Here is a 26,196-nt window from a genome sequence, read left to right as displayed (position 1 = left end):
AATTCTTTTCACTGGTTATATTCGAAGGGTGGCTTCAGCCATGATAAACTGCCCAATCCCTTGCCTTGTCATTGCTTCCTATATCTTCCCTGAAGTCTGGATTTGTCAGGACCTGCCTATGCCCCCAAACCAACTTGAGGTTGTAGTGGATGTTCTGCCTGGGAGTGTACTTATGAAGATTCCCTGTCCAGCCGGGTGGTGATGGCACTCGCCTTTAATTCCAGCATTGGGGAGGCAAAGGCAGGCAGATCTCTCTTTGAAGCTAGCCTGGTCTACCGAGCAGCCAGGGCTACACAGAGAAATCCTGTCTTGAAAAACCAACCAGTCAGCCAACCAATCCAAAACAAAACAAAAAACCAAAAAGAGAATTCTGTTTAGCTGCAGCAAGAGTGGCACTTCACCTGCACTTGGGTTCAGTTTGGTGCTCATTCCTGTGACCCTAGTACCATGGGCATCCTCAGCACAGTGGGGGCTGGGGGAGACTAGCAGAATCCATCTACAGCATTGGCCTCGACTGCTAACAAAGTGATGACACAACCATAGCACCACAACAGGGACCTGTGAGGTGACTCATGAAGGACCTTTAGACGTAGAATGAGAAGTCAGAACCCTGCTCATGGGCTCTGGAGCCCAAACCGACTATGGGCTCCAGGTGGTGGGCGGTGTGTGCCGCAGCAAGCCCAGGCCACACAGCCAGGCCCGGCCTATGGTAGGCATGCCATGTCTCAGTCTCCACTATCACTTCTCATCACAGGCCACGCCTCAGAGACAATGCCGAGTGCAACTGAATCCAGCCAGCAGAATTCCCAAAGCCAGTGCATGTCTGCCGACAGTAAATATCTCTCCTGACATGGGGCAGACTTGGTGAAAAAGGTGCAAGCAATGGTCTGAGGATTTGGCAGTCCCTGGTTCTGTGACTGGGCATGATGACTGAACCTGTTAGACCTTAGCAGTGTGAAAGAGGAACAGCCCAATAAGGAATTCCAGTGGGAATAACCAGTGAGACTGACACACTGGCCTAAGATCGCCAGAGTCTGAGATGAAGTTAAATAATCACTCTTTATTCAAAATAAATAAACCCTCTCACTTGCAGAGAAAATACGCAAGCAAGCTCTGTCCTCTAAGACAGAAATCACATTCATCATATGTTCATTAAAAAGATTTGTAGATACCAAACTGAAATCTACAAATTTGATATATACTGCTTCTTTGGAAAATAAAAACTAAAAGGATTAATTTATGTCAAAAATCATGTTAGAAACTAATTTTCTTCTGAGGCTCATTTTAGCAAATCCTTGGCAGCACAAAGTGGCAGGGCTCCAACTGGAGAAAGGGCCCTCCCTCCACAGTCCCCCAGGGAGCACAGTGCTCCAACCCGAGAAAGGGCCCTCCTTCCACAGTCCCCCAGGGAGCACAGTGCTCCAACCCGAGAAAGGGCCCTCCCTCCACAGTCCCCCGGGGAGCACAGCGCCCCCTCTCCCCCATCACCACTGGTTCATTGGCTCGGTATGGAGTGTCTCCTGGGCAGCACAGTACTCAGGGCCACCTTCTCCAGCAATTTCCAGGTCCAGTGCGTAGAGAGAACGAGAACCAAGCTCAATCACCGCTTCCTCTCACGAGTCTATCTGTGTCCACTTGATGGACTTGCAGTGCTACAGCAGCTGCTTCCTCTGCCCTTAGGTCAGTGAATTTCCAACTCTACAGTCATAAACTACATCAGGTCAGTAAAGAATTGAGAAGTCTTTTTCCTGCCTCTCCCATCCTTACCCAATACACAGACACACAGGTAAGAACTCTTCTTATAAATTCAAGTTCATCATCTGAGAGGTTGACGCCTCCAGTGAGTCCTCCAGCTCCAGGGCCCGCTGACTGTATGCCTCCAAGTGCTTTCTCCAAAGCTCAACTGAAACAGGAAGACAGCCCAAGTGACACACACTGACAGGTCACACAGCTCCATCAGAGGCAAGGATGAGGTGGCATGAGATGTTGCCAGATGTTCACTGTGTTCAGATGTCCCTGGCCAGCTCTATTCACTCTTCCTTACTTGTAGGCTGGCTCTCCCCTTAATGAGCAGCATCAGTCACAGCCCCCCAAAAAGCACATCTCTCTGAACAGTGGCACTGAGAATTCACTCGCCCTCCCAAGTTGGTCTCAGGGTTAGCTGCCCTTAAGCCACCTTTGTTCAGGTAACATTTAGCTCAAATGTAAGACCATCAACTATGATTTTGCAGCTTCTGACGTCTGATGATTAAAATCTCAGAAGCAATGGGCCAGAGTGATGGATTCAGTCCTGTCTGGACCTACCATGGCTCATTGCAGCTAGTCTTAAGGCATCAGAGCCATGCTGCTCTCCTAACCAACTGAGGTTCTGATTAACACTGAACTCAGAGGTCTCCTTCCCCGAGCACTCACTATAGTGTGGTTCCTTTCCAGTGGAGGCAAGGGTGCCTTCTTCAGTGGACTGGATGGGTTCCTGTATGGGTGGGTTGGGAGGGGTCTGAGGCCCAGGCTGTCCTGCCAGCTCCTGCCGCACTGTTTCCAGCATGGTTTTATATGCCTGTCGGGCCGCCATGGTCAGCTCAACCATCTTGTGGAACTGGTCCTTGAACACAAGAGAGCACATTGCAGGACAGCAAGGTAGGGTAACATGGGTTGTGGTGCCTCTGCCTATGAGTGCTGCCAGGAGATAAGGAGCCTGACCAAAGATTTAGGCATGTGGTACCTCTCGTTTGGTAATAAACCCAGAGTCAAATTCAGGACCTTCACTCAGTAGTATTATGGAGACAAAGGTTTGCTTTCTGAGAAGGTTCTGCTTTGGGAGGAATTCTCCTTAGGGCCAACCCAACAAAGGCTATGGTCTGCCTGTTGGTAGACTTACATGATAGGGCATGACCCCAACTTCTTCCCACGGACAAGGAGCTAAGAGGCTGGGGCTCAGCTCACCTGGGCCCCATCATAGCTGAAGATCCCCACGATGCTGACAGGAACTGCTTTGTTCAGACTACGCCCCAGCGCCTTGCGGTTGAGTGCAAACACGAAGGGGATGTTCTGCTCACAGGCGCAATCGATGATGGTGTGCAGCGTGTCGTCCAGTCCACCTGGTTAAAGAAGCACAGGTCCATCCACAGGCTTGATGCTGACTCTTCAGACAACAACACACCCCACCTGTAGTCACAGTAAGGTCAGCTGCCCACCCTGAATTCCACCAGAGAGAGCAAGTCCAACAACCACAAGGAAGAGTCAATTCTCTCAAACACCTCCAAATGTGAGACTGCACGATTCCAACATGCTCAGGGAAAACCAAGAGTTAGACGATAGCACTCTGTGACAGGCAGCTGAACAACTGTATCACCCCTGAAAAGCCAAGTCCTTAGAAGACAAGTCCCCACTTACATACTGAAAACTAGAAGCGCAGGGAGGCTAGGGGCCTACCACACTGCAGGCCCAGGGGCCTGGCTTACGTGGGCTCCTGGCTCCTTACTACCTTGGGCCTGCTTCTGACGAGATACCAGCAAGGCCAATACAGGGAGGAGATGAAGGATCACCTTGCACAGGTGACATACCTGGTCACTGGGAACCCAACAGCACTTGAGGATCACTCCCAACAGAGGGGAGGTCAGTCAGGGTGATGGTGGCACACACTTCTATGCTCCAACAATAGCAAGAAGGAATGAAGAAATGACTATTTACCTCAGAAATAGAAGACCATAGCGGCAAACTCACAAAGCCCACGGACAATTTTCAGAACACCAACATGCTAACAGATAATCTAAAGTGACTAAATGTCAACTCCACACTAACCTTGAACTTTAAAAAAATTATGGCTTCCTACAACGGGGATTTGAGAAATTTTAAAATGCGTGTGTAAGGCGAAAGGAAATGGGAAACATGCCACACGCACTGCCCTGTGCTTCTCTACCCCGACAGGTGGAAGCGTGGTCCCGGCTCACAGGCTCCCCACATGCCTGTTCTCACAGTGCCATTGCTCTGCAGTCTAACCCCAGGAAACCACAGAGACACCCAGCTCTCATTGCTGCCCTCTGCAAAGGCAGGGCTAGGCATGCAGGACCCCATGCGACACCTGTGACAGCAGCATACGGACAGGTGGAGAGGGAGAGCTGACAGGAACCTGCCCGGCAAGCAGGAGGCGGAAAGAGCCTTCCAGGGGCTACAGCTAGCTTCTACTGGGTGCTAGCAGGCTTTGGTGACCACTACACAGTGTAGTCTGTCTAGATGTACACTGCAGACAAGAGCCAGAAAACAGTCTGCTGCTCTCCCCCATGACCCGCAGAGGCCATCTGGCGCCACCAACACACTGCCAGTCTGGCAAGCCATGTTTTGTCTGGTGGTAGTGGTGGAACAGCACTGAGCCAGCAGAGGTGAGCTCCTGGGCTGCACATGAGGAGGTCTAGCTGCTGTTGTTCCAAAGGCCGGAATGTAAAGTGGTAACCTGAGATCATAGCTCAGGACCTGGCATCGGGACCTGGACCTGTTACCTCAGAGTGTGATTTGGCTAAGTTGAAGGTTACACACAGGAGGAAGGAATGGGACAGGGAGACAGCTCACACGGCAGGATGAAGAGAGGGAGAGAGTGATGGCATTCTTCCAATGACTCCTTCCACCACTGAACCCAGGTCCGCCCAGAGTCATGACAGGAGGGCAGACAAGTTCACTACCACCTCCTACACGGCCTTCATCCAGTCCAGGCCAACTGCTGGAGTACTGCGACAAACTCACATTAGCAGGAGTGAGCAGAGGAGTTAAATACAGACAGAATAACTGCAGACAGGACCAAAGTCCCTGCAAGGTCTCCAGCAACCCCACCGAGCTCTAGAGCTGCAGCCTGCATGGCAGAGGCTCACTGTACCCTGTGTCAGAGAAGTCTGCTGGCTGGCCCCAGAGGAAGGCCCTTGGTCAGAAGCAGGGTTAGAGCTAGTGTTAGACGGGGGCTCAGCTCACAGTACACTGGGTAAATGACTGCTGTTAGAACTGAAAGCAAGCTGCCAACGTGCCCACTGACCATGTGCATGGCTGCCTGAGGGCAGACACTGGGCACTGGCACAGGAAGGAGCCTGTGTGGTGGGTGCTGTCACCTTTGGACTGTGTCTTCTCACAGTTGGGAGAGATGATGATGCACTTCAGCTTCCTGAGCTTCAGGTGTTTCAGGACTTCCCTCAGCCCCAACACAAGCCGGCGTTTGGTCTTGGCCTTGACAGGATCCTTCTGGTACATCCGGTCTTGGAAGCGTACCAGTTCCTTGAGCAGCCCCGTGACACAAGCATCTACTTCTTTACTAAGCATCTGGCTGCAGTAGCTGAAAGGAACCCCAGGCAATGCAGACAGCATCAGACAGAAGCCATGGAGACACCAATGCTCAACCAGGAACATGTAATTCCCGATATGCTTGCGACACAAAGGACGAATGCAACCCTCTACGACAAGGGAGGAATGCCATGGGAGGCCCTGCCCTGCATGCCTTATGTAGGCCCTATCAGGCTTCTCCTCTGTGTTACCGTGCTCTGAACACAGGCACCTAGATAGATAGGCTTCCCCAAGGAGCGCTGTGAAAGGGGACATATGAGCGATGCTGAATGCATCACATCTTGGGGAACTAAACTGAAACCAGGCATGGTGGGCCATACCTGTAACCCCAGTATACAGAGGCTGAAGAACCAAGAGTGTAAATTCAAAGCCAAGACTAGCCTGGGCCACACAGTAAGATTGTCTCAAAAGGGTAAATAAATAAAAAGGAAGGAAGAAAGAAAGAAAAATAAGCAAAAAGAATGGAAGGAAAAGAAACTTCTGTGAAACTTCACCCCCCAACTTCAAAAACCGACTAAGGACACCTCTTCAATCATTGTCAGCAAGACAGAACCACAAGCACTGCACCCCACACACGGGAATAAGATGCCCACATCCCACCCCTATAGCATAACTAGCTCCTGAGGAGACTTAAAGCTCGGGACTAAAATACACTGTGGTCAGACACCGCAGCCCGTGCTGTTACGCCACCACAGGTGGGAGAAGCTGGAGTCAGCCCCAACCCGAGCCCCAGCAGCCCATGCTCACTCACTCCCGGAACCTCCGGCTGTGGATCTTGGGGAAGCTGGCACTGCCAGGGGCAGGCTGGCAGGCCTCTGGGTCCTTCTGGAACTCTGTGCCAGTTGGCTCTTCTGACTCACCCTCAATCACTGATTCTTCTGTCTTCTCTGGACCTTCAGAGAGGGAAAAAGAAAATAAAAATCACTGTGCACCCTGGCAGGGCCTTGCACAACAGAGAGCATCCTGCAGAGCACAAGTCTCTGGTGCAAGTGACATATGCAGTCCATCAACATGTAGAGCCAGGCAAAAGGAACAATACGGCCTTAGAGGGGAAGTCTGGTATGGATGTCAGGGCAGCTCTCTGGTCTTTCCTCAGCCCTCTCCCCTCCCCAGTCTGTTCACGCACTCATTTTCATTGTGTTAAAAATACAGAAAAGTTACCACTAAGTGATGAAATCTACCATGTGTGGAATCTAAAGAATAACTTATTAGGAAATTTCATAAAGTAGGGTTCATTTCCAAGCACTCAGGAGACAGAGGTAAGAGATTTCTGTGTGTTCAGGGCTAATTGGTCTACACACTAAAGTCGAGGCTAGCTAGGGCTATACAGTGAGACCATGCTTCAAAGAAAAATCCCTACGGTTAGCAAGAAGCTGAGGCAGAAGGACTACCATAGCTAGGCTCAAGAAAGGCCTAAACTACAGTCAGTTTGAGGCTAGTGTGGGACACAAGTGTGTGAGCCTGTTTCAAAATCCAAACAACTCACAGTTAGAGGTCTGAGTTATGTTAAAACCTTTATCAAATAACCTTCTAAAAACAGATTAACTCCTGCCTCTAACTAAGGGAGCATTGGGCCTGGGGTACAGTGCTGGTGTGCCATAGGTTTGACCCCCAACACTGCCAAAAACACCCCAAACAAAACCCAAAGCAACATAGAAAACCAAAACAACTAACACAAACCACAACAAAACCCCCGTGAACGTTGGACTGGGCTATGTGTTACATAGAGATGGAGTCCACAACAGCTCAGCATGTCCAACCAGTTACTTCCAGATGAAAGCAAGGTAACATCACTAGGGATGGGATTCAAGAACACACACCTCACCCTCTGCTGTGGCAAGCACAAAGAGACATTGCTATGGGATATGGGTGGGAGCACCAATAAGGCTTATCCACTCAGCTGTTGACTGCAGAACACCTGGAGAGGGGTGGCAGTGGCTCCAACAGTAAGCCCAGTCGAGAATTAAGCGCTCAGGCCATCCTAGAGATACCAACAACACTGCAGAGGGCAGATTCATTTCATTTCTACCAACTGCCTTGGTGCGCTCCCACACTGGGCACACTTACCCAGCCAAATACTATACGGTACTGAAATCAGTGTAAGCTCCACATGCCAGAAAAGGAGGTGGAGTCAGCATGGCACACACCACAGAGGCACTGTGCCAGGTCACAGCGCTATGGCTGGTACCCACTGGGGCAGTATCCCTGCAGGAGGCCTCTAACAGGATGACCTGGAGAGGGCCGCTGTTTTCTCACGCTGTGCACAGTCCTTTAGCACACGCATTTGCACTATGTACACTCGCTGAATGCACAACCGGAAAACCATACACGCTAATTTTGATGACACCAGGTTTCACATACTTGGTAAATATAAATAGCCTTGTGGTTGGAGCTCCCAGCATCACACAAGACCAAACCTCAGGAAGGGGCTCCTCTGCCTGTAAAACTAGGTTGTGGAAACACATCCTCCAGGTTCCATGTTAACTTGCATCTTACCACAGGGACTATGTGGGGCTCACAGAGTCCCCGTTTCTACCCCAGCTCACCATTCTCACAGGGGCTACCATCTGAAGGACTATTCCAGATGCACACACACGCACAGAACCTGGTACCTGTGGGGTGGACGTGCTGGGGGGCTTGGTCACTGGCACCACCCTCTACGTCCTGTGCGTCATCACTGGCCACAGCCAGGCTCGCAGCACTTTCTTGGAGTCGCTGCTGCATTCTCTCTTGCCGTTCTTTCAAAATGATCTTAGAATTAAAAAACAAACAAAAATCAATTAAAACACCGAAATACTTGTACCTAAAAGATAGGCTCTTCTGCCCAAGAAATGCCCAAGTTCAGCTTGCTAAGTGCACCTGGTGATGCCTTTGCAGTGATGGCAACCCCTCCATCCCACATCAGACTTCTCTCTGGGGACACGAGGCTCTGAGGCCACTTGTACGGTACAAGAGCCATCCATCACAGACTCTCCCACATCCCCAGATACAGGGTTTCTCTGTGTAGTCCTTGCTGTCCTAGAATTAATTCTGTAGACCAGGCTGGCCTTGAACTCACAGTGATTCACCTGCCTCTGCTTACCAAGTGCTGGGATTAAAGGATGGCACAAGCACCGCCCAGCCCACCACAGACATTTAAACAGACCTAGAGCACACAGCACAGGGCTGACTGGTGAACAGAAGGCCTGCAGAGAAGCCTTCACAGTCTGGGAGAGTATATGAGGAAGGAAATGCAACTCCCCTACGTACTGCCACAGAGAAATAAGAAGAGATTTTCTTTGTCTACACCCTCTGTCTTGTTAAGGAGAGGCTGAAGGATCACTTGCCAGAGAAACAAACATGATTTGGTGCAACACTTGTCTATAATATAAACCTTAGAAGCCAAAGTCTGGGATATGGCTCAGTGGTGGAACGCTTGCCTATATAAGCAGTGACGTAGTTTCAATCTCTAGAGCAACTGAAAAGGTAGAGGTATGAGAAAGGCCGGCGTACAGTGCAGAGTCCATCAGTCTTCCAGTACATTGTTTCCATGGAAACAGCCCACATACCTTCTTCAGGGAGGTGGGCTTCTTGGCCTTAGGGATTTCTCTCTGCTTCCCCTTCTTCATCAGGGGGGCACTGGAGTCCAAGGGATTGTGTGGGGTCTTCACCTGACTGGAGCGGCGACCCCTGTCACCCGAGGAGGCATCCTTGGAAAGGACTGGCACTGCTCCGACTGCAACACAGTGGGGATGCTCCATGGTCCCTGCCTGGAGGCCTTGGCCAGCTCAGAGCAGCCTAAGGCTCTGCAGGGCTCACCCAAGTACCCTCTGACCACAGCCTTTCTGGACGCCGTCAAACCACCTTTTACACCTTCTCACAAGCATGGACTCCAAACAGTATTCACTCTTTACTTGGCATCACTCCGGGAAGGTCTGTCTAAAGCTGCAAGGATCACACTGCTTGATTTGGGCTATTTTTGCGGTGGTTTCTGTTTACTACTGGTGCTCCTGGGAAACTGTTCTCCACCACACACTCAGTTGGGACTGCCTCCTGTACTGCTTACTGGATTCTTAGTAACGCCATTTGTCTAGCTATATTACATGGCTCTTATAAAATTCTAGTCATGCTTCTAATTGGTTCTTCAGATTTCTGGACACGAAAATGCTCTGAATACTACCATAGGCAGTTGATCTCTCAAATAATTTTTTAAAAGATTTATTTCTTTATTATATATACAGTGTTCTGCCTGCATGCCAGAAGAGGGCACCACATGGTTGCTGGGAATTGAACTCAGGACCTCTGGAAGAACAGCCAGTGCTCTTAACCACTGGGCCATCTCTCCAGTCCTCCAGTCAATACTTTTGGTAACTACTTAACACTGGAGTTTAACTCTCCCACTCTACCCCACTTCCTGCCACAGCACTGCTTCAAGGAAACAGTCCTTCTGAACTCTACTCCCTTCATGGTTGAAAGCCTCTAGCATAGCTAATATCATGTTGAGCATATTTCTCCTCACCACTCCCTTTTCCTGGCCCTCCCTGCTCCTGTCAATCCCTCTGATTCCCTTAGGTGATTTTATGATTTCTAAAATACCAAAGAAAAAGGAATGGTAGCCAACAAACCCCATGTGCCCCCTACCTTGTTCCAAGAAGTCTCAGAATCTGTCCAAGCATGTCTTGGGTGCTCCTTTATGGAGTGTCATCCTAACATAACTAGTGCTGCATCCATCCAACCTCACTCATACGATACTGGAAGTCACCTACACGACCTGCCCAGACAGGCTACACTATCTTTTCTAGGCTGCTCTCATTCTACAGCATACCACCTTGCATCTACAGAGCCTTTGGAACAGATATTGGCCAGGTGGCCCCTATTTACACCTGCTTGCTTGCCTGGCACATAATGGTACCACCGAATCCAGTCCTCATCTGGACTCCTTAACTGTATAGTTGAAAAAGTTTAACTTATATACATTTCATATCAACAAAGCCAAGAGGCTGGAGAGATGGCTCAGCATTTGAGTGCTTGCTCTGTAATCATGAGAGTGAACTGCAGTTTGGGTCCAGCACCCATGTACCAAGTCAGGCACTCTGTGCACACCTGTAATCCCAGCTCCAAGGGGATCAGACAGGAAGACAGCTGAGGCTTGATAGCTTCCAGCCTACCTGAGAGGAAAGGGCGCCAGGTTCAGGGAGAAACCCTGCCTCAAAAGGAATGGACAGAGTGACAGATAATATCCGGTACTGACTGTACCCTGTCCACGGTGGTGCCTGTGGTGGTTTGAAAGAATGGCTCCACAGATTCATATATTTGGATGTTTGGTAACTAGTTAATGGAATTGTTTAGGAAAGATTAGGAAGTGTGGCCTTTCTGGAGGAAGTGTCTGTCACTGGGGTGGGCTCCAAGGTTTCAAAAGCCCATGACAGGTCCAGTGTCTCTCTCTTCCCGCTGCCTGTGGGTCAGGATGTAAGCTCTCAGCCCCTGCTCCAGCTTGTCTGCTTCCCCCACGATTATGGACTAACCCTCTAAAAATGTAATTAAGGCTCCAATGAAATACTTTATTATAAGAGCTGTTTGGTCAAAGTGTCTCTTCACAGCATGGAACAGTAACTAATATAGTATCCTCCCCTCCCACCCCACCCCACCAGGGGGATCCATCCAGGCATGCAGAATGCAGTGAAGGTCCTGGGAGCATAGCACCTCACAAGGAAATCTTCTGTCACAGAATCTCATCATATAAAGGGAAAACCGGGCCAGCAAATGGCTCAGCCACTAGGAGCACTTGCTCTGCAAGTCTGACAAAATGAGTCCCAGGGATGGATTAAGGGGGAATACCTCTTTAACTTTAAAGAGATGGTTCTTGATTTTGTTGTTGTTTTTAATTTATCTCAGCACCCTCTGTGACAGTGACTAACGTTTCTGAAGAAGGAAGTGCTCACACAACAGCCTCTGCTGAGGTGCGAAGGTGCCTACCTGAGAACACAACGGGTCTGGAGGATGGCTTGGCATGCGGGACTTGCTGCTGCTTCTCCAGTGCTGCCAGCATGCCTCCCAGGTCCAGCTGCACTGGAGTCTGGCTCTTCTTTCCACCAGTTTTAAAATCACTCTACAAAGTACAATTACAAGTTTACTCCTAATATTGTGTTTCACACACCATGGTTTACATTTTTAAAAGACAAAACGAACAGATTAAAAGACTATGAAATTCACATTGGTTATTTCTGTCCATTTCTATTTATATCTCCACTGTGGATTAACAGCATATACTGATAGGTAAGAGATCAAAGCTTATGTGAAATCTTTGGCTACAGGAGTCTAGGAAGACGGGAATGGAGGCAAATCCCTATAACCCTAGCCCTCGAGAGGTCGAGGCAGAGTTTTTTGTCCTAAAAAAACCCAAACAAAACCCCTGAGGTTTTTGTGTGAGGCTACCTGGTTAGAACATGGCCTCCCTGGCTCAGTACTGACTGGACAGGGTTAATGGAGGAAAGGCCCCTCTTGGCTCAGTACTGACTGGACAGGGTTAAAGGAGGATGGCCCTCTTGGCTCAGTACCGCCTGGCTGGGTAGAAAAATGCTCCCCTCTTTACTTTCCAGACAGTGTGTCCCCTCCTGACAGTAACTGTAGTTACCAAGTCTTGTTTCAAAAGGGATAGGCTGCTTCAGCTGAGGAGTGGTCAAGTCGTTCTCCTTTGGAGAACACATCAAACGAAAGTCCTCCATGAAGACATCTGGAGGACATTCTCACCACAGTTCGTGTACAGGCCAGTCACATCGGAAGCGACAGTGACTGCAATCTAAAACTCACCTGCACCTGCTGTTTCCTTTGAAGTTTCGGGGATTCTACTCTGTGTCTTCTTTCCGACGCAGCTGACAGGTTGGGGAACTCCTCGGCATCCTAGGAAAGCACACTGTCAGCTTCCTACATGGGTGACGAGCAGCTACACACACGCCCCCCCCCAACTCACAGTTTTCTACAAGACCCACAAAAGTTGGGGTGATTATGCTACATAACATGGAAGTTCCGACTTTATCTGACTCTTAGAGCATGTTTTAAGACCACAGCTCTAACACCTATGTACTTCAGAAGTCCCCAGAACCAACCATACTTTCTTAACACGAGTCTATCAAAAAATACATTCATGTTTTTCACTAAAACACTCAGAAATCCAAAATCAGCAGATTTAAATATTTTGGGACTTACACCAAACAGGGCAATAAACAGACAAGAGGCAATAAGCCTGCTAAAGAAAAATTTTAAATCACGTTATTTTGTTGGAATTTTGTCAGCACTTTGGGTACCCTGGGATAAGTCATGAGGGAATTAAAAGGCAGAAGCATGACCAGTTCACTGGCATAAGCACAACACTCTACCCTACACCTAACCTTATTCTGGAATGTTCCAAGACTTCTGGGAATGACCATCCTACTTCTGTGTAACAGTCCTGGCTGTCCTGGAACTCACTCTGTAGATCAGGTAACCTCATTGACATTCACCTGCCTCTGACTTCCAAGTGCTAGGACTAAGGGTCTGTGCCACCACCACCCAGTAGATTGTTAAAATTCTTTAGCAGCAGGAAAAGAATTGTTGAAGGGGGCATCAGAGATCTTCAATTCAAAAGCCAGTGTGAGCCCATGTCTAAGAAAACCCCACTTGCACCACACAAAGCTCAGAGTAAATACATACTTCAATCCTTGGTGGCTCCTGAACTGATAGGACTTCATAATTTGGTTTAGACTTTTCTTTCTTTTTCTTATTCTTTCTTGAGGTTTCATTTTGTTCAAGTTCACCCCTTTGTGATGCTTTAGCCTAGATAAAAATACAAGGAAAAAACTGTGGTATATTAGGGTATTTAATAGAATCTTAGACCTGTGTCAAAACAAAATTAAAAGAATGATGTAAGAAACAATTATTTTAAAAAAATTGTGAAATGCCGGGCAGTGGTGGTGCATGCCTTTAATCCTAGCACTCAGGAGGCAGAGGCAGGCGGATCTCTGTGAGTTCGAGACCAGCCTGGTCTATAAGAGCGAGTTCCAGCACAGCCTCCAAAGCCACAGAGAAACACTGCCTCGAAAAACGAAAAACCAAAACCAAAACAAAAAAACTGCATGAATTTAAGGGGGGAAATCTATTCTGAATCCTATCTTATAACAGGTAAACTGAAATTAATATCATGTGCCAGGTGATCACAGAATCTGAAATTCACTTATCTTACTAACATTACTGTAGTCCATGCACTAGTTCTCCAAATGCAATCGAGCAAAGTGAAGGAAAAGGATGCATCGGCCAGATATCAGCATAAACTTACGGCAGCATATTTTCTTTAAAACATTCAAGAATTGTGAGCATGACTGTGCTAGAGTACTAGCAATGTATGGGGCATGCTCTCTCTCTCAACATGGCTGCAGTCTTTCAAGACACCTCTTCTCTCAGAGTAAAGCTCTCTTATTTCCTGACAAACACCCCATTCTCTTGTCAAGGCTCAGGTCCAGAGCGCTCAGGCTGTTAGTATGGGAAAGACTGCAGCACTCTCAGTGAGGAGCTGAGAAGAAAGTGCAGTGAATCCAGACTTGGCATCCTACTGTGTAGTCATGCAACATAAACTGTGCCACCTAACCATGCTCGGCGCAGACCAGTGGCACCATGTCCATGCACACATTGCTATAACCAGGCAACTGGAGAGCTTTCTCCAACTCTGTCACCATTGAGTACTGATTGCCCACTCTTTTCCCAGCCCATGACACTTAACCAGCTTAACTGCTTTTCTAGAGACAAGGTTTCACAATGTTGCCTAGGCTGTCCTTAAATCTACAGGCCTCCTGCCACAGCCTAGTGATGCATACCTTTGTAACGGGATGAACAAATTTCTCCCTGTTGTAGGAAGGATCTGAAGATAAAGCCTCAGATGTCACACTAGCATTCTTAGCATCAGCTGATGAAGCAGTCTTCTTTAGGTTTATCACAGAACCAACGTTTTCAGTTGCTGCTGCTGATCCTGAAGACACTGTCTGCCGAACAATATAACCCATTGGTGTCCAAGATAACTCTGCTTAAAGATAACCGTAATTACCGGACAATCTCAACAGCAAACAGGAGTTCCGTGATTATTCAAAAATGCACCTTGTGATAATTAATTATTCACAGCATAACAAAAATTATGGTGTTTAGAACACCATCTTGGGAAACTACAGTATCTACCAACTAGCTGTCCAGAATACCCCTTAGAACTACTGTATTCATCGACTGTTCAGAACACTGCCTTAGAACCACAGTATTCACTGACTGTCCAGAACACTACCTACCCCAGAATTATAGTAATCACCGACTGTCCAGAACACTACCTCAGAACTACAGTATTCACTGACTGTCCAGAACACTACCTACCCCAGAATTATAGTAATCACCGACTGTCCAGAACACTACCTCAGAATTACAGTATTCACTGACTGTCCAGAACACTACCTACCCCAGAATTATAGTAATCACCGACTATCCAGAACACTACCTCAGAACTACAGTATTCACTGTCTAGAACACTACCTCAGAACTACAGTATTCACTCTACTTGTTTTTCTTCTCGAAAAGTGCATGCTCAGTCTCTTCCCCTTTAACTCATATGTTAATTATTTGCCTAGATTTCTTACTTTGGAGAACACTGATGGGCAGACAAATAAGTTTTCGTTAAACAACATCTCAGAAAATATTCATGTGGCAAACACAGAATTAAAGAGCAAAGATCCACTTTGGACCTGTTAACCTTGCTCTGTGCCTTTAACAGGAGAAATCAAGGATCCACAGACCTGTGCTGTCACAGTGACTGACAACTTACTGCATTACAACACAATGAAAGCACACTAAAGCACACACATGGGCTCCTTAGCTGCCCATGAAGCTCTATATGTACATCAAACAAAAGGACATCCATCATGACAAATGCATGTCAGCCACGTGACTCACACTACAGCTACTGAGCTACTGAGACAGTCCCGGCAGTGAAGAACTATCCTTGGGTGTACCATGTACCAAGGAATGGTTTAGATTTTTGCTAGGACAAGCTTCTGTAACCATTTCAGAAGCACAATCCCCTCAGTGCTTCCCGAATGCCTGGCTTCCTGGACAGGCTGCTGAAAGCACACCAAATTGTAACCACCTTGCTGGCAGGAGAAAAAAAGCCCAGTAATCTCCCTCATTCTTCACTCTAAGCACACTCTGTGGTGCTCCGAAGGCTACAAGGTATTATCAGTGAAGAGCCAAATGCCAAACCAGACTCAAAGAGCTACATGCTAAAAAAGTACAAAACAAGGCTACTCTAGCCATAGTATCTTAATTATGGAAAAGGTTACTTTTTTATATATAAAAACAAACTGTATTTAAAGTGCAATGCATTGTTTTCAAGTGGAGGGTCTGCTGTTTTATAAGATAGAGTCTCACTGGGGAGACTAGGTTATCCCAGAACTATTATAGACCAGGCTGCCCTTGAACTTGTGGCATTGTCATGCCTCAGTCTCCCAAATATTGGGGTTACTGGGCCTGGCCATTAAGTAATGCTTGTTTTAAAACTTGATCTAACTTTGAATAATGCCAATATTAACAGTTACCACTTAAATATATAGATGCTCTGGGACTCTGACATGTTAAAAGTATACTGTATCCTACAGTACTAAAAGAAGTTCTCATTTTTGGGTTCATAAAATTCTCATTTACCAAGACTCTGTTCATTTAGAATATGGCCTCTCATTTTATACCAACTGTCATGGATATGGGCTCCAATATTCTAAACTAACAATGATGCCTTAAAAGCAGCTTCGAAACTGACAACATTTAATGACACTGGTGCTAAATGTGCTTAAAAAACAGCATTTTGTAGTCACTCTTACCTCGTGTACATGAAGGGGAACTGGTAGCAGCATTGTCAGTCACAGCTCTATCTGTGTGATCGGTCTTCACCGTTTCACCCTAAAAAGAGGCCATCTAACATCAGGGAAAGTCATTTACAACAATACAGCATTGCACGCCCTTTAGAATGACCAAGTTATACAACAGTGACCCTCTGGGGTGGGGAGACAGAGCAGCAGACTGCTCACTCATTGCCGGGGAGGCTCTACATGAGGCCACTGGGGAAAGAAGGTGAAGGCACAGACCAGTGCACTGTCAACTGAAAGCAGCTACAGAACACGTGATTCCAACTCTTCAGGGTTCCAGAAAAGACAGAAGGTCAGAGGCTGCAGATGCTGGGGAGAGATTAACAGGTAGAACATAGATGTTCGGGGCAGTGAGGTTATTCTATGGCAGTCCAGCTGCAGTGGTCCAGATGTCAATTAGGAATGCCGGGGTAAGAGGCACGCCCATGGAGCTGCATAACTGTAAGGCATCACGAGAGTGGGCTGACATGGGAGCTGGGGATGAATGAGGCAAGCAGCACATGGGAAAGACCACCCCACCTTTCAGTTTGCTGGGGTCCTAAAACCACTCTAAAACAAGCCTCACTAAAAAGCACACAGAACCCTGCCTGTTATTTACTTCCTGTCTCAAACAGAAAGGAATCACTCATTAAACATAGCTTTCCCTGAATTCCTAAAATCTGTAAAAACATGCTAATTAAAAATTCCAAATATCAGCCAGGCATGGGGGCACATGCCTTTAATACCAGCACTCAGGAGGAATAGGCAGGAATAGGAAATCTGAGTTAAAAACCAGGTTGGTCGCTGGGTGTTGGTGGCGCACGCCTCACACGCCTTCAAGCCTCACACGCCTTCAATCCCAGCACTCGGGAGGCAGAGGCAGGCGGATCTCTGTGAGTTCGAGGCCAGCCTGGCCTACAGAGCGAGTTCCAGGACAGCCTCCAAAACAATACAGAGAAACCCTGTCTCAGAAAACCAAAACAAAAAACAAACAAACAAACAAAAACCAGGCTGCGGGGCCAGGAGAGATGGCTCAGTGGTTAAGAGCACTGGCTGCTGTTTCAGAGGACCTGAGTTCAGTTCCCGAGACCCACATGTCAGCTCGTAACTGTCTGTAACTCTGGTTTCACCCAGTTTCAGGGGTCTGGAATCCTCTGCTTGCCTCTAGGACTTCATGTGGTATGCACTTCCATACACACAGGCAAAACACTCATACACATCAAGTAAAAATAAAATAAATCTTAAAAACAAAAAACCAAAAAACAGGCCGGTCTACTTTCAAGGTAGCCGGGGTTACACAGAGAAAACCTGTCTTGATCAATAAACAAAAAAAAATTCCAAATATCTAAGTAAATTACAAGAAAAGTTAACTACTTTTTTCCCAACAAACTTTCCCCTAGAGTGGAAAAAAAAAAAAGACCACTGAAGTCTACAGCTTAAGTAGTGCCCTTCAACTACTCTGCCTACAATGTAAACATCGTATATTGCTTTCCTATAGGTCCCAATAACTACATTACACTACTTTAAATAACTTGCAACTTTCATATACCATCAATAGTAAGTTTTGCATGTGGTGGTGTATGTCCATACATACATTCAAATGTTAAAAAAAAACAAAAACAAATTATACACCCACATACCCCATAGACATAGCTTTTCAGGAATTCTTTTTTTTTTAACTTGTTTTTATTGAGCTATACATTTTCTCCACTCTCCCTCCCTCCTCCCCTCTCCCCTTCCACCTTCCTCCCCTATGCCCTCCACACTCCCAATTTATTTAGGAGATTTTGTCTTTTTTTCTCTTCCTAGGCAAATTCATCTCCCTTAGGGTACTCTTTGTTACCTAATTCCCTGCGGTTGTGAGCTATATGCTGGTTATCCCTTGTTTTATGTCTAATATCCACTTATGAGTGAGTACATATTATATTTGTCTTTCTGGGTCTGGGTTACCTCACTCAGGATATTTTTTTCTAATTTTGTCCATCTGCCTGCAAATTTCAAGATGTCATTGTTTTTTACCACTGAGTAGTATTCCACAGTGTAAATGTACCGCGTTTGCCTTATCCATTCTTTGATTGAGGAGCATCTAGGTTGTTTCCAGGTTCTGGTTATTACGAATAACGTTGCTATAAACATAATTGAGCAAATGTCCTTCCCTTCTATAATTCTTAAAACCCAATGGTCCAGCTGGGAATGATGGCAAAGGGCTTTAATTCCAGCACTTGGGAGACAGACAGGTGGATCTCTGTGAGTTCAAGGACAGCCTGGTCTATACAGTGGTTCCAAGTCAGGCAGAGCTACATAACAGACCTTGTCTCAAACAAAGAAACAAACAAAAAAATCCCCCAAACTCAATGGTCCTAAAATGAATGCTCATATACTAAAACACACACACACACACACACACACACACACACACACACACACACACAAAATCAGATCTAAATAAAACATCCACAAAGTCAAGAAAGCCTGTGTCTTTGCATGAAGTAGGCTGCCTCCTCTTACTGTCGGGCATGTGATGATGTGTGGTGCAGAATACAAGGATATTCAAATACACCCCAGAGTGAAGGCAAAGACAGCATAAGCAGAGGGATTAGTTGTAAATGTACATGTAAATGAGCTGCCAGGTGGGTGCTGGGAATTGAACCCAGGTCCTCTGAAAGAGCAGCCAATGCTGTTAACCACTGAGACATTGCTCTAACCCTTAAATTTTAATGATTTTTAGGAACATATATTTTATAAATTTATTCACTTGCCATTTTATTATTTCAGCGTGTTCAGTAACCTAATAATTAAAACATAGCCTAGGCTCAGGGATACAGCCCAGTAAGTGAGCATTTACCTGCACTTATACACACACACACACACACACACACACACACACACACACACACACACACCTTCACACCCCAAGACAGCTCATAAAGATCAATGAAAACTACAAGCAACTTACTTATTCAGGATGGTGTATATGAATTATAGCTAGCAATAGGATGCATCCAAAAGCAACAGTTGCCAAAAATATTCAATGTAAAAAAAGTCCCAAAAGATTTTATTTATTCACTTATTTTTATTTTATTTATTTGTTTACTTAAGACAGGGTTTCTCTGTGTAATAGTCCTGGCTGTCCTGGAACTTACAGAGGGAGATCTGCCTGCCTCTGCCTTCTAAGTGTTGGGATTAAAGGTGTGCGGCACCATCACTCAGCTCCCAAAGGATTTTAAATATTAAGAACATTCATGCATACTCCCTAATTGAGGGAACTCTCTTCTATTTCCACTGTGTATTATCATCGTTATTTTAGAAGAATTTTAAGAAACCGTGTTTGTGTGTTGCTGAAGCTAAGGCATGATGCATGCTGGAGAGGTCAGAGGACAACCCCAGGCTGGGTATCTGTCCTACGAATTGTTTGAGACGGGGTTTCTTGCTTGTCACTGGGAACCTCTTCCAGGTTGGCTGGTCCTAGAGTGGGGTGAGTCTGTCTCTGGCAACCATCTCCCCAGGAGAGCCCTGCGACTACAGGCATGGGCTATGTCTGGCTATTTTGCTGGGTCCTCCTCACTTTTTGTGCTACCTGGTTTACAGGAAGCACATCAGACGAGCCCTCTGGAGACAGCAGCTCCAGATGGAAGGATCTTGTTATATCAGGCTGGCCAAGGGCAAAGCCAAGGCCTCTCCCCAGTGCCTTTTCCCTAGCACTCTGGTCTTCACAACCCACAACAAGTTAACATACAAAGCGTTTCAAGTGACAGAACACTGAAGCGCGTGCAGAGGATAGAGACAACTGACTCACCTCTACCACCTCTGCAACCGGCTTGCCTGCGTCTCTCAGGAGAGACGAGCTCCTGGCAGCAGAGCTAAGAGGCCCCCACCTGGGCTGCTTCTGCGTCTCTTGCACATTCCTGTTCTTTGGACTCTGCAGTTCAGGAAAGTCCAACCTGCTAAACTCAAATTCAGGTTTGGAGGTGGATTCTGGACTTTTTGCAAGGATTCTGGACTTTCGGTCTGTTCGTTTGTGATAACCATCTGTAATTACAGAATGAAAAGCTAGGATAAAAATCAGGATACAGCTTGCTCACTAGCACTCAAACCTCAACTTTAGAGAAGCAGGTAGATGCAGCAGGCTGCTGTTAACACACTCAAGCTCATTCCTACTTCTAACCTTTACAGATACAAATGACAAGAGGCATCCCCCAGGATCCACATTTCTGCAGCAGCTCTAAAGCTGGTGAAATGACAGCCAGGCCTGACTGCCCAGCTGCACATCTGAATTTCTCATGTTTTTGAGTTGGGCAAACTTAAGGGGAGTCTCACAGATGGACACTGTTGTAAAAAGCTTTCAGCCTTTCCCCATACTTCATCACCAAGGACAGTGAGACGGCTGCAGTTCCATGAAGCGCCTCAGCAAATTATAAGTCCAAAGGTAGTACATCTAGCACTGATATTTCCACATTCTCACATGCCAGGTGGTTAATGAGTAGAGTAGATGAGAATAGAAAAAATAATTAAACCAAGTGATAGAATTACACATGCAAGTTCACAGCCCTGGTTAAGTACACGCACACACACACACACACACACACACACACACACACACACACACACACACACACAAAGCTGTAAGCCAGGGGAAGTGAGCAGCACACACTTTTAAACCATTTGGTAGGCACAGGCAGACAATTGATCTCTGTGAGTTCCAGGACAACCAAACCAAATCAAAAACCAACCAAACAACAACAACAAAAAAAGCAAACTGTAAATCATTATAGAAATAACTGTGGGGGCTAGAGAGATGGCTCAGCAGTTGAGAGCACTGTCTGTTCTTCCAGAGGTCCTGGGTTCAATTCCCAGCACTCACATGGCAGCTCACCAATGCCTGAGACTCCAGCTCCAGATTTGACACCTTCACACAGAGGTGTATGCAGGTAAAATACCAATGCCCATAAAATAAAAACAAACTATTGTAAAAAAGGAAAGGGAAAAGAATAGTTGTGTCTATGGCCAAGCAGTACTAGTAAATGATTTATAGGAAGAACACATAGCTAGGAATGCTCTGTGAAAACTCAGGGGCATAACTGATCCTAGAAATAGCTTTTCTTAAGCATAGAGGTACATGTCAATAACCCCAGAGCTTATGAGGCTGAGGAAGGGGGACCGAGAAAGTAAAAGGTCAGTCTGGTCTACACAGTAGGCCTGGTCTTAAAACTAAAAACAACACAGGTATCAGGTAAACTCCCTAGCTTTCAGTCAGGTGGGAAGAGAAATCTTCCAGCTGGGAGATGCATGTGTAATCTCTGGTAACCGGAGTGCCCAGGTTTGGCACCATTTAGCATGGGATTTTACTATAGTCAAATCTTCCTACTACCTCAGAATGGAGAAGAGAGTTCAGGAATGAGCATGGACATGGACACACACAGTGTAAAAACTATGGGTGTGATCTGAACTAAGGGGGTGTTCTGAACCTTGAGGTCATCACCTACATGCTATGTGGTGGCCCTAATAGGCTACAGAACCTTCTGAATATACAATGCAACACATACTACACTGTAACAACCCCTCCCATCACTGCCTGAAAGAAATGACGTCTAGAAACCACCATCACAAGTCTGATGTGGCCTCAGAGAGGCCAGGATCCAGGGCACATTTTTTGGAGCAGTAATGACGAACAATTCCCACAAGTTTTAGTTTTACCTGCTTTCAAACTACTCTCAGCACGCGTGGACAGATGACAGGAACCTCTAGCTGGCCTCATCTCAGAAGGCATTCCTCTGTCAGCCCTTCTGCTGTTTGACTTCTGCTCGCCACATGTCCTTCTCTCATCGGAGGATCTTTTCTGCAGCAGAGATTGTAAAACACAGTATGTGATGAGGAAACTACTACCACACCAAGAAAGGAACTTTAACAGAGCAAAGCAGAAAGTGCTCACAACCCAAGCATTTAAGGAAAGAATAAACCAAATCACTTGTAAAAAGGCTGATTATCATAAAAAGGTAAGCAATACTTAAATATTATGTAACATACTAACTTCTTACATTTTTTTATTTTTTATGTCTTTTTTTATTTTTAAATTTAAATTTAAATTAGAAACAAGGCTGCTTCACATGTCAATTCCAGGTCCCTCTCCGTTTCCCTCCCCTCCTCCCGTGCCCTCCCACCAACCCTCCCAATATCCCCTCATTTCCCCAGGGAGGGTGAGGCCCTCCATGGAGGTGTCCATAGTCTGTTATTACATACAGGGCAGGGCCTAGATCCTCCCCCAAGAGTTCAGGGTAAGAGTGCCTCTCTCATTGTTGGATGGGAGTCCAAAGTCCATTTGTATACTCGGGATAAATACTGATCTACTACCCAAGGCTCAATAGGTTACCTAGGTCTCCTCACTGACACCTACATTCAGGGGGTCTTGATCAGTCCCATGCTGGATTCCCAGGCATCAGTCTGGGATTTAAGAGCTAACCCTTGTCAGGTCAGCTGTTTCTGGGGGCTAAATCAGCCCAGTCTTAATCCCTTTGGTCATCAGTCCTCCCTCTCTGTCACTAGATTTCTTGAGTTCAGCTCAGTGCTTAGCCATGGGAGTCTGTCTCTTCTTCCATCAGCTACTGAATGAAGGTTCTGTTTCCCAGACTCTCTGGCCATGGGATTATAGGCTGGCACTCCCCAGATCTAAAATCCATATATGAGAGAGTACATGCCATGTTTCTCTTTTTGTGACTGGGTTACCTCGCTCAGGATGGTTTCTTCTAGTGCCATCCATTTGCCTGCAAATTTCAGGATTCCATTGGGTATTTTTTCTGCTGAATAGTACTCCATTGTGTAAATGTACCACATTTTCTCTATCCACTCTTCGGTTGAGGGGCATCTAGGTTGCTTCCAACTAACTTCTTACAATTTAAACAATCAAACGATCAATATCAAAACTGAAGCATTTCCTCACCTTAAATATACCTTTTGCTTCCTGAGGAGTAGAGCATGTATGCTCACTTTGGGGCTTTGCTGTCCGAAAGCCTGGGCGACACTGAGGTTGGCTGTAATCAATCTGCAGGGCTGGCACTGAGCAGACACTCTGTGCAGACTCAAGGGCATAAGTGGAATAGGCAAACGGATGCAGTGTTACCTCTGAAGATACGTACTGCCTTGGGAATGCAGGGGCTCCAAAGGCCATGTCTTCAGGATAAACTTTTTGTCTAAAAAGTGTAAATTTCAGTTGCAGATTTCATAACACAAACCAAGGATGTTAATTTTTTGTTAAGACAGTAATTTAAATGCTTCAAATTTTCTAGGATCATTTACTCCAGCATTGGAAACTCCCCTATCAACAGCCAAACCTGGGAGAGATGGCTGTTAGTAAAGTGCCTGCACCACAGCACAAGGGCCCGAGTCTGGTCCCCAGGGCCTGTGAAGGGCAGTGCATGGCAGTGTGTCTGTGACCCCAGCCTACAGCTGGGAAGGGCAGATCCTTGAAGCTCCTGGCCAGCCATTCCAGCCAACTGACAAGCTTCAGGTTCAGCGAGACTCTTTCTCAAGAAAGAAAAGCACCAAGGAAAGACTCAACATCAACCTCAGCCTTCCGCGTGTATACGCACACATGTGCACGTTCACACACACACATGTATACCACACACATACACAACACACATGTGCATGCACATACAGCCAAAGAGAACCTCCTTTTCTTCCTGCAAAGGCTGCTGCTGCTGTTTTGTTTAGAACTAACAAACTAGGGCTGGGCAAGGGAGCTCAACGGTAGATAGCGTTCATGAAATGCACAAGGCCATGGGTTTAACCCGTACCACCACAAAGTAGTTACAAGTTAAAAAGGAAGTTGCTCTGTAGTGTCAGCACAGGAAGCACATGGGCCAAGAGTTTTGCACCCTACTGTCCATCCAGTTCCTGACAATGCCTCTACAGCCCTGGACTCAAGAGCCAACAGGCCGTTCATTACCTCTGCTGAGGAGTTGCCCTCCAGCTTGCACAGCCTCTCTCCAGGACCCTGGGATCCTTCCCATTTCAACCCCTCCATCAAATCCTGCACTGTGCTGTGAGGGCCAGAGCACAAAGGGGATACTGCACAGCACAGAGGCCAGGAGTCACACAACATGGGCACCTTAATAATCAGTCAATAGACTGGGGATTGAACCTGAGGCCTTCTGTATGGCAGAAAGCTATAGCTATAGAACTACAGTCTACTTCTTACTTTGTTTTGAGACAAGGTCTTGCTAAGTTGTCCAGTCTGAAATGTTATCTATCTGATCCTTCCTCTGCCCCCTTCCCTCTTGTCATTTCGTTTTCCGATACAAATGTGAATTTGTTCGGCTCAGTTTTGCTTGGATGGCTTAGGATGAAGCCCAGGGCCGGACAATGGCAAGCAAGCACTCTACTGCTGAGGGGCAGCGTCAGTTCCTAACTGTGTGATTTTTAACCGTGAACAAATGAACCTGCAACTGTACTTTTAGTCACCTCTGTCCTTCCTCACTGAATGTTTAAATACAGACCCGGCTCTTTCTTGGGCGAAGAGTCCTTTCCTGGCCTGCAAGATGCTAGCAAGCTTCATGTATGTGGAGGTATGTGATTAGCTCGGTCTCCAGGAAGTAATCCTCTTACATAAGGCAAGACATTTAGAACATACATACTCAGTCACCGGAGACTCCTGCACAAATGGATGGTAACTGGCCGAACAGCCTGGGAAGACTCGAGCTTCTGATGACTCTGACCATGCCACATTGAGCCCAGCAAACTTAGGGACAAATGGTTTGACATCAGCTGACAATTTGACTCTATCCTGAGGAAGAAAGGGTGGGTTGGGCTATGACACTCTTGAGATTCACCAAATGCAGACAGACAAAAACCAAAAGAAAGATGTTCTAACAGGCTCAATGCTGATTAAAAGGTGCAAAGACAAAAATTTCTTTGGCAACAATATCTCCCTAATGCTTTTTTACTAGAAAAAGTTTCCTGGACCTTAAAAGTGAAAATGCTGACCTTAAAGTCAAATTCAACATTGTTATGTAATTAGAACCACAACTTGGACTGGTTCTGTGGATTTAAACTTGGAAACAGTTATTTTTACCTCTCTTATCCTTATACATGAGATACATAAGAATCCTGAACTCACTGTAGTCAAATATACCCAGGAAATGCTCAAAACTGTAGTTTTGAAATTTATTGCCATTTAGTTTTTCAACAAATAGCACCAAATATTGGATTTGTACATAATATACTACATATCACCTTTGCGAAAAATCATCTCTTGGCCATAAGTCCCTGGAATTCAAAATTGAGTTCTGTCTGGCAATGCGGAGTAATATTATTCTGACAACTTCATCACCGTGTTCGGCCAATTGAGAGGGACTTCTGTGGCCACCTAGCGGTCACACCGGGTGCGGACGCGGGTCTGAGGAGCCGGGGGCGGTAGGTGGCCTCTGTGGCATCACTTGGCGGGCCAGGCCGTGGGAGGGTCAAGCCGCCCCACCCCCGAGCCTCAGCCCTGGCAGCCCCGCGCGCGTACCGAGGCCCGCAGCCCGCCCCTTACCTCGCCTTCGGGCTCCCGCGGCCGCTCCGACGCCATGGTGGCCACGGAGAGCCCGCGCCGTGAAGCGAGCGGAGGGCCCAACCAACGACTAGACGTTTCCGCCTACCGGCGCGGCAGCGCCAGGATGTACGTCACCGACAGGCGACGGAAGCCTTTTTATGCCGGAAGTGCCCGGCGTCCGGGGCCTACGGGGCGCACGTGGGAAGAGGCCGGATACAGCCGCCTTTGATGGTGGTTGCTGGCAGGCCCAGAAGGGTGCTGTGAGCCCTGCTGCCGTGGGCGGGCCGGGATGTGCCCGTAGTTGGAGGGCAGGCTGTGAGCCATCACCGCGGTGCTGGAGGCTCATGGAGGAAAGAGGGCGGCAGCAGTGTCTGCTAGTGCGGAGTTTCTAGGCAAGATGGGATGTCGTGTGGTGCCGGCAGGCAGGTTAGGAACCAAAGCTACACAAGGGTCGAGTGTTTA

General features: G+C 46.9%; 1 protein-coding gene across 5 annotated transcripts; it reads right to left on the bottom strand.

Moving 5' to 3' along the window:
- Positions 1–1,040: 1,040 nt before the first annotated feature.
- Positions 1,041–25,865, bottom strand: Secisbp2 (SECIS binding protein 2). 5 transcript variants are annotated; one of them, XM_040755971.1, is made up of 17 exons: positions 25,735–25,865; positions 24,836–24,984; positions 23,140–23,389; positions 21,900–22,041; positions 20,002–20,234; positions 16,182–16,260; positions 14,148–14,353; positions 12,991–13,113; positions 12,112–12,201; positions 11,278–11,410; positions 8,871–9,037; positions 7,935–8,073; positions 6,074–6,215; positions 5,094–5,314; positions 2,944–3,098; positions 2,413–2,602; positions 1,041–1,903 (listed from the first exon to the last, which is right to left on the bottom strand). In XM_040755971.1, the coding sequence occupies exons 1-17, from the start codon at positions 25,768–25,770 to the stop codon at positions 1,800–1,802; spliced, it is 2,559 nt and encodes an 852-aa protein (XP_040611905.1). In that variant the 5' UTR covers positions 25,771–25,865; the 3' UTR covers positions 1,041–1,799. The 5 variants fall into 5 exon arrangements, with proteins under 5 accessions (XP_040611905.1, XP_040611906.1, XP_040611907.1 ...); XM_040755972.1 differs by having other exon boundaries at positions 14,148–14,350; XM_040755973.1 differs by lacking the exon at positions 25,735–25,865 and adding an exon at positions 25,434–25,668.
- Positions 25,866–26,196: the final 331 nt, after the last annotated feature.

Source organism: Mesocricetus auratus, unplaced genomic scaffold, assembly GCF_017639785.1.
Source record: "Mesocricetus auratus isolate SY011 unplaced genomic scaffold, BCM_Maur_2.0 Super-Scaffold_100013, whole genome shotgun sequence".
NCBI classification, from domain to species: domain Eukaryota; kingdom Metazoa; phylum Chordata; class Mammalia; order Rodentia; family Cricetidae; genus Mesocricetus; species Mesocricetus auratus.
Note: the sequence above shows the minus strand (reverse complement) of the source record. Positions and strands in the feature narration are given on the sequence as shown.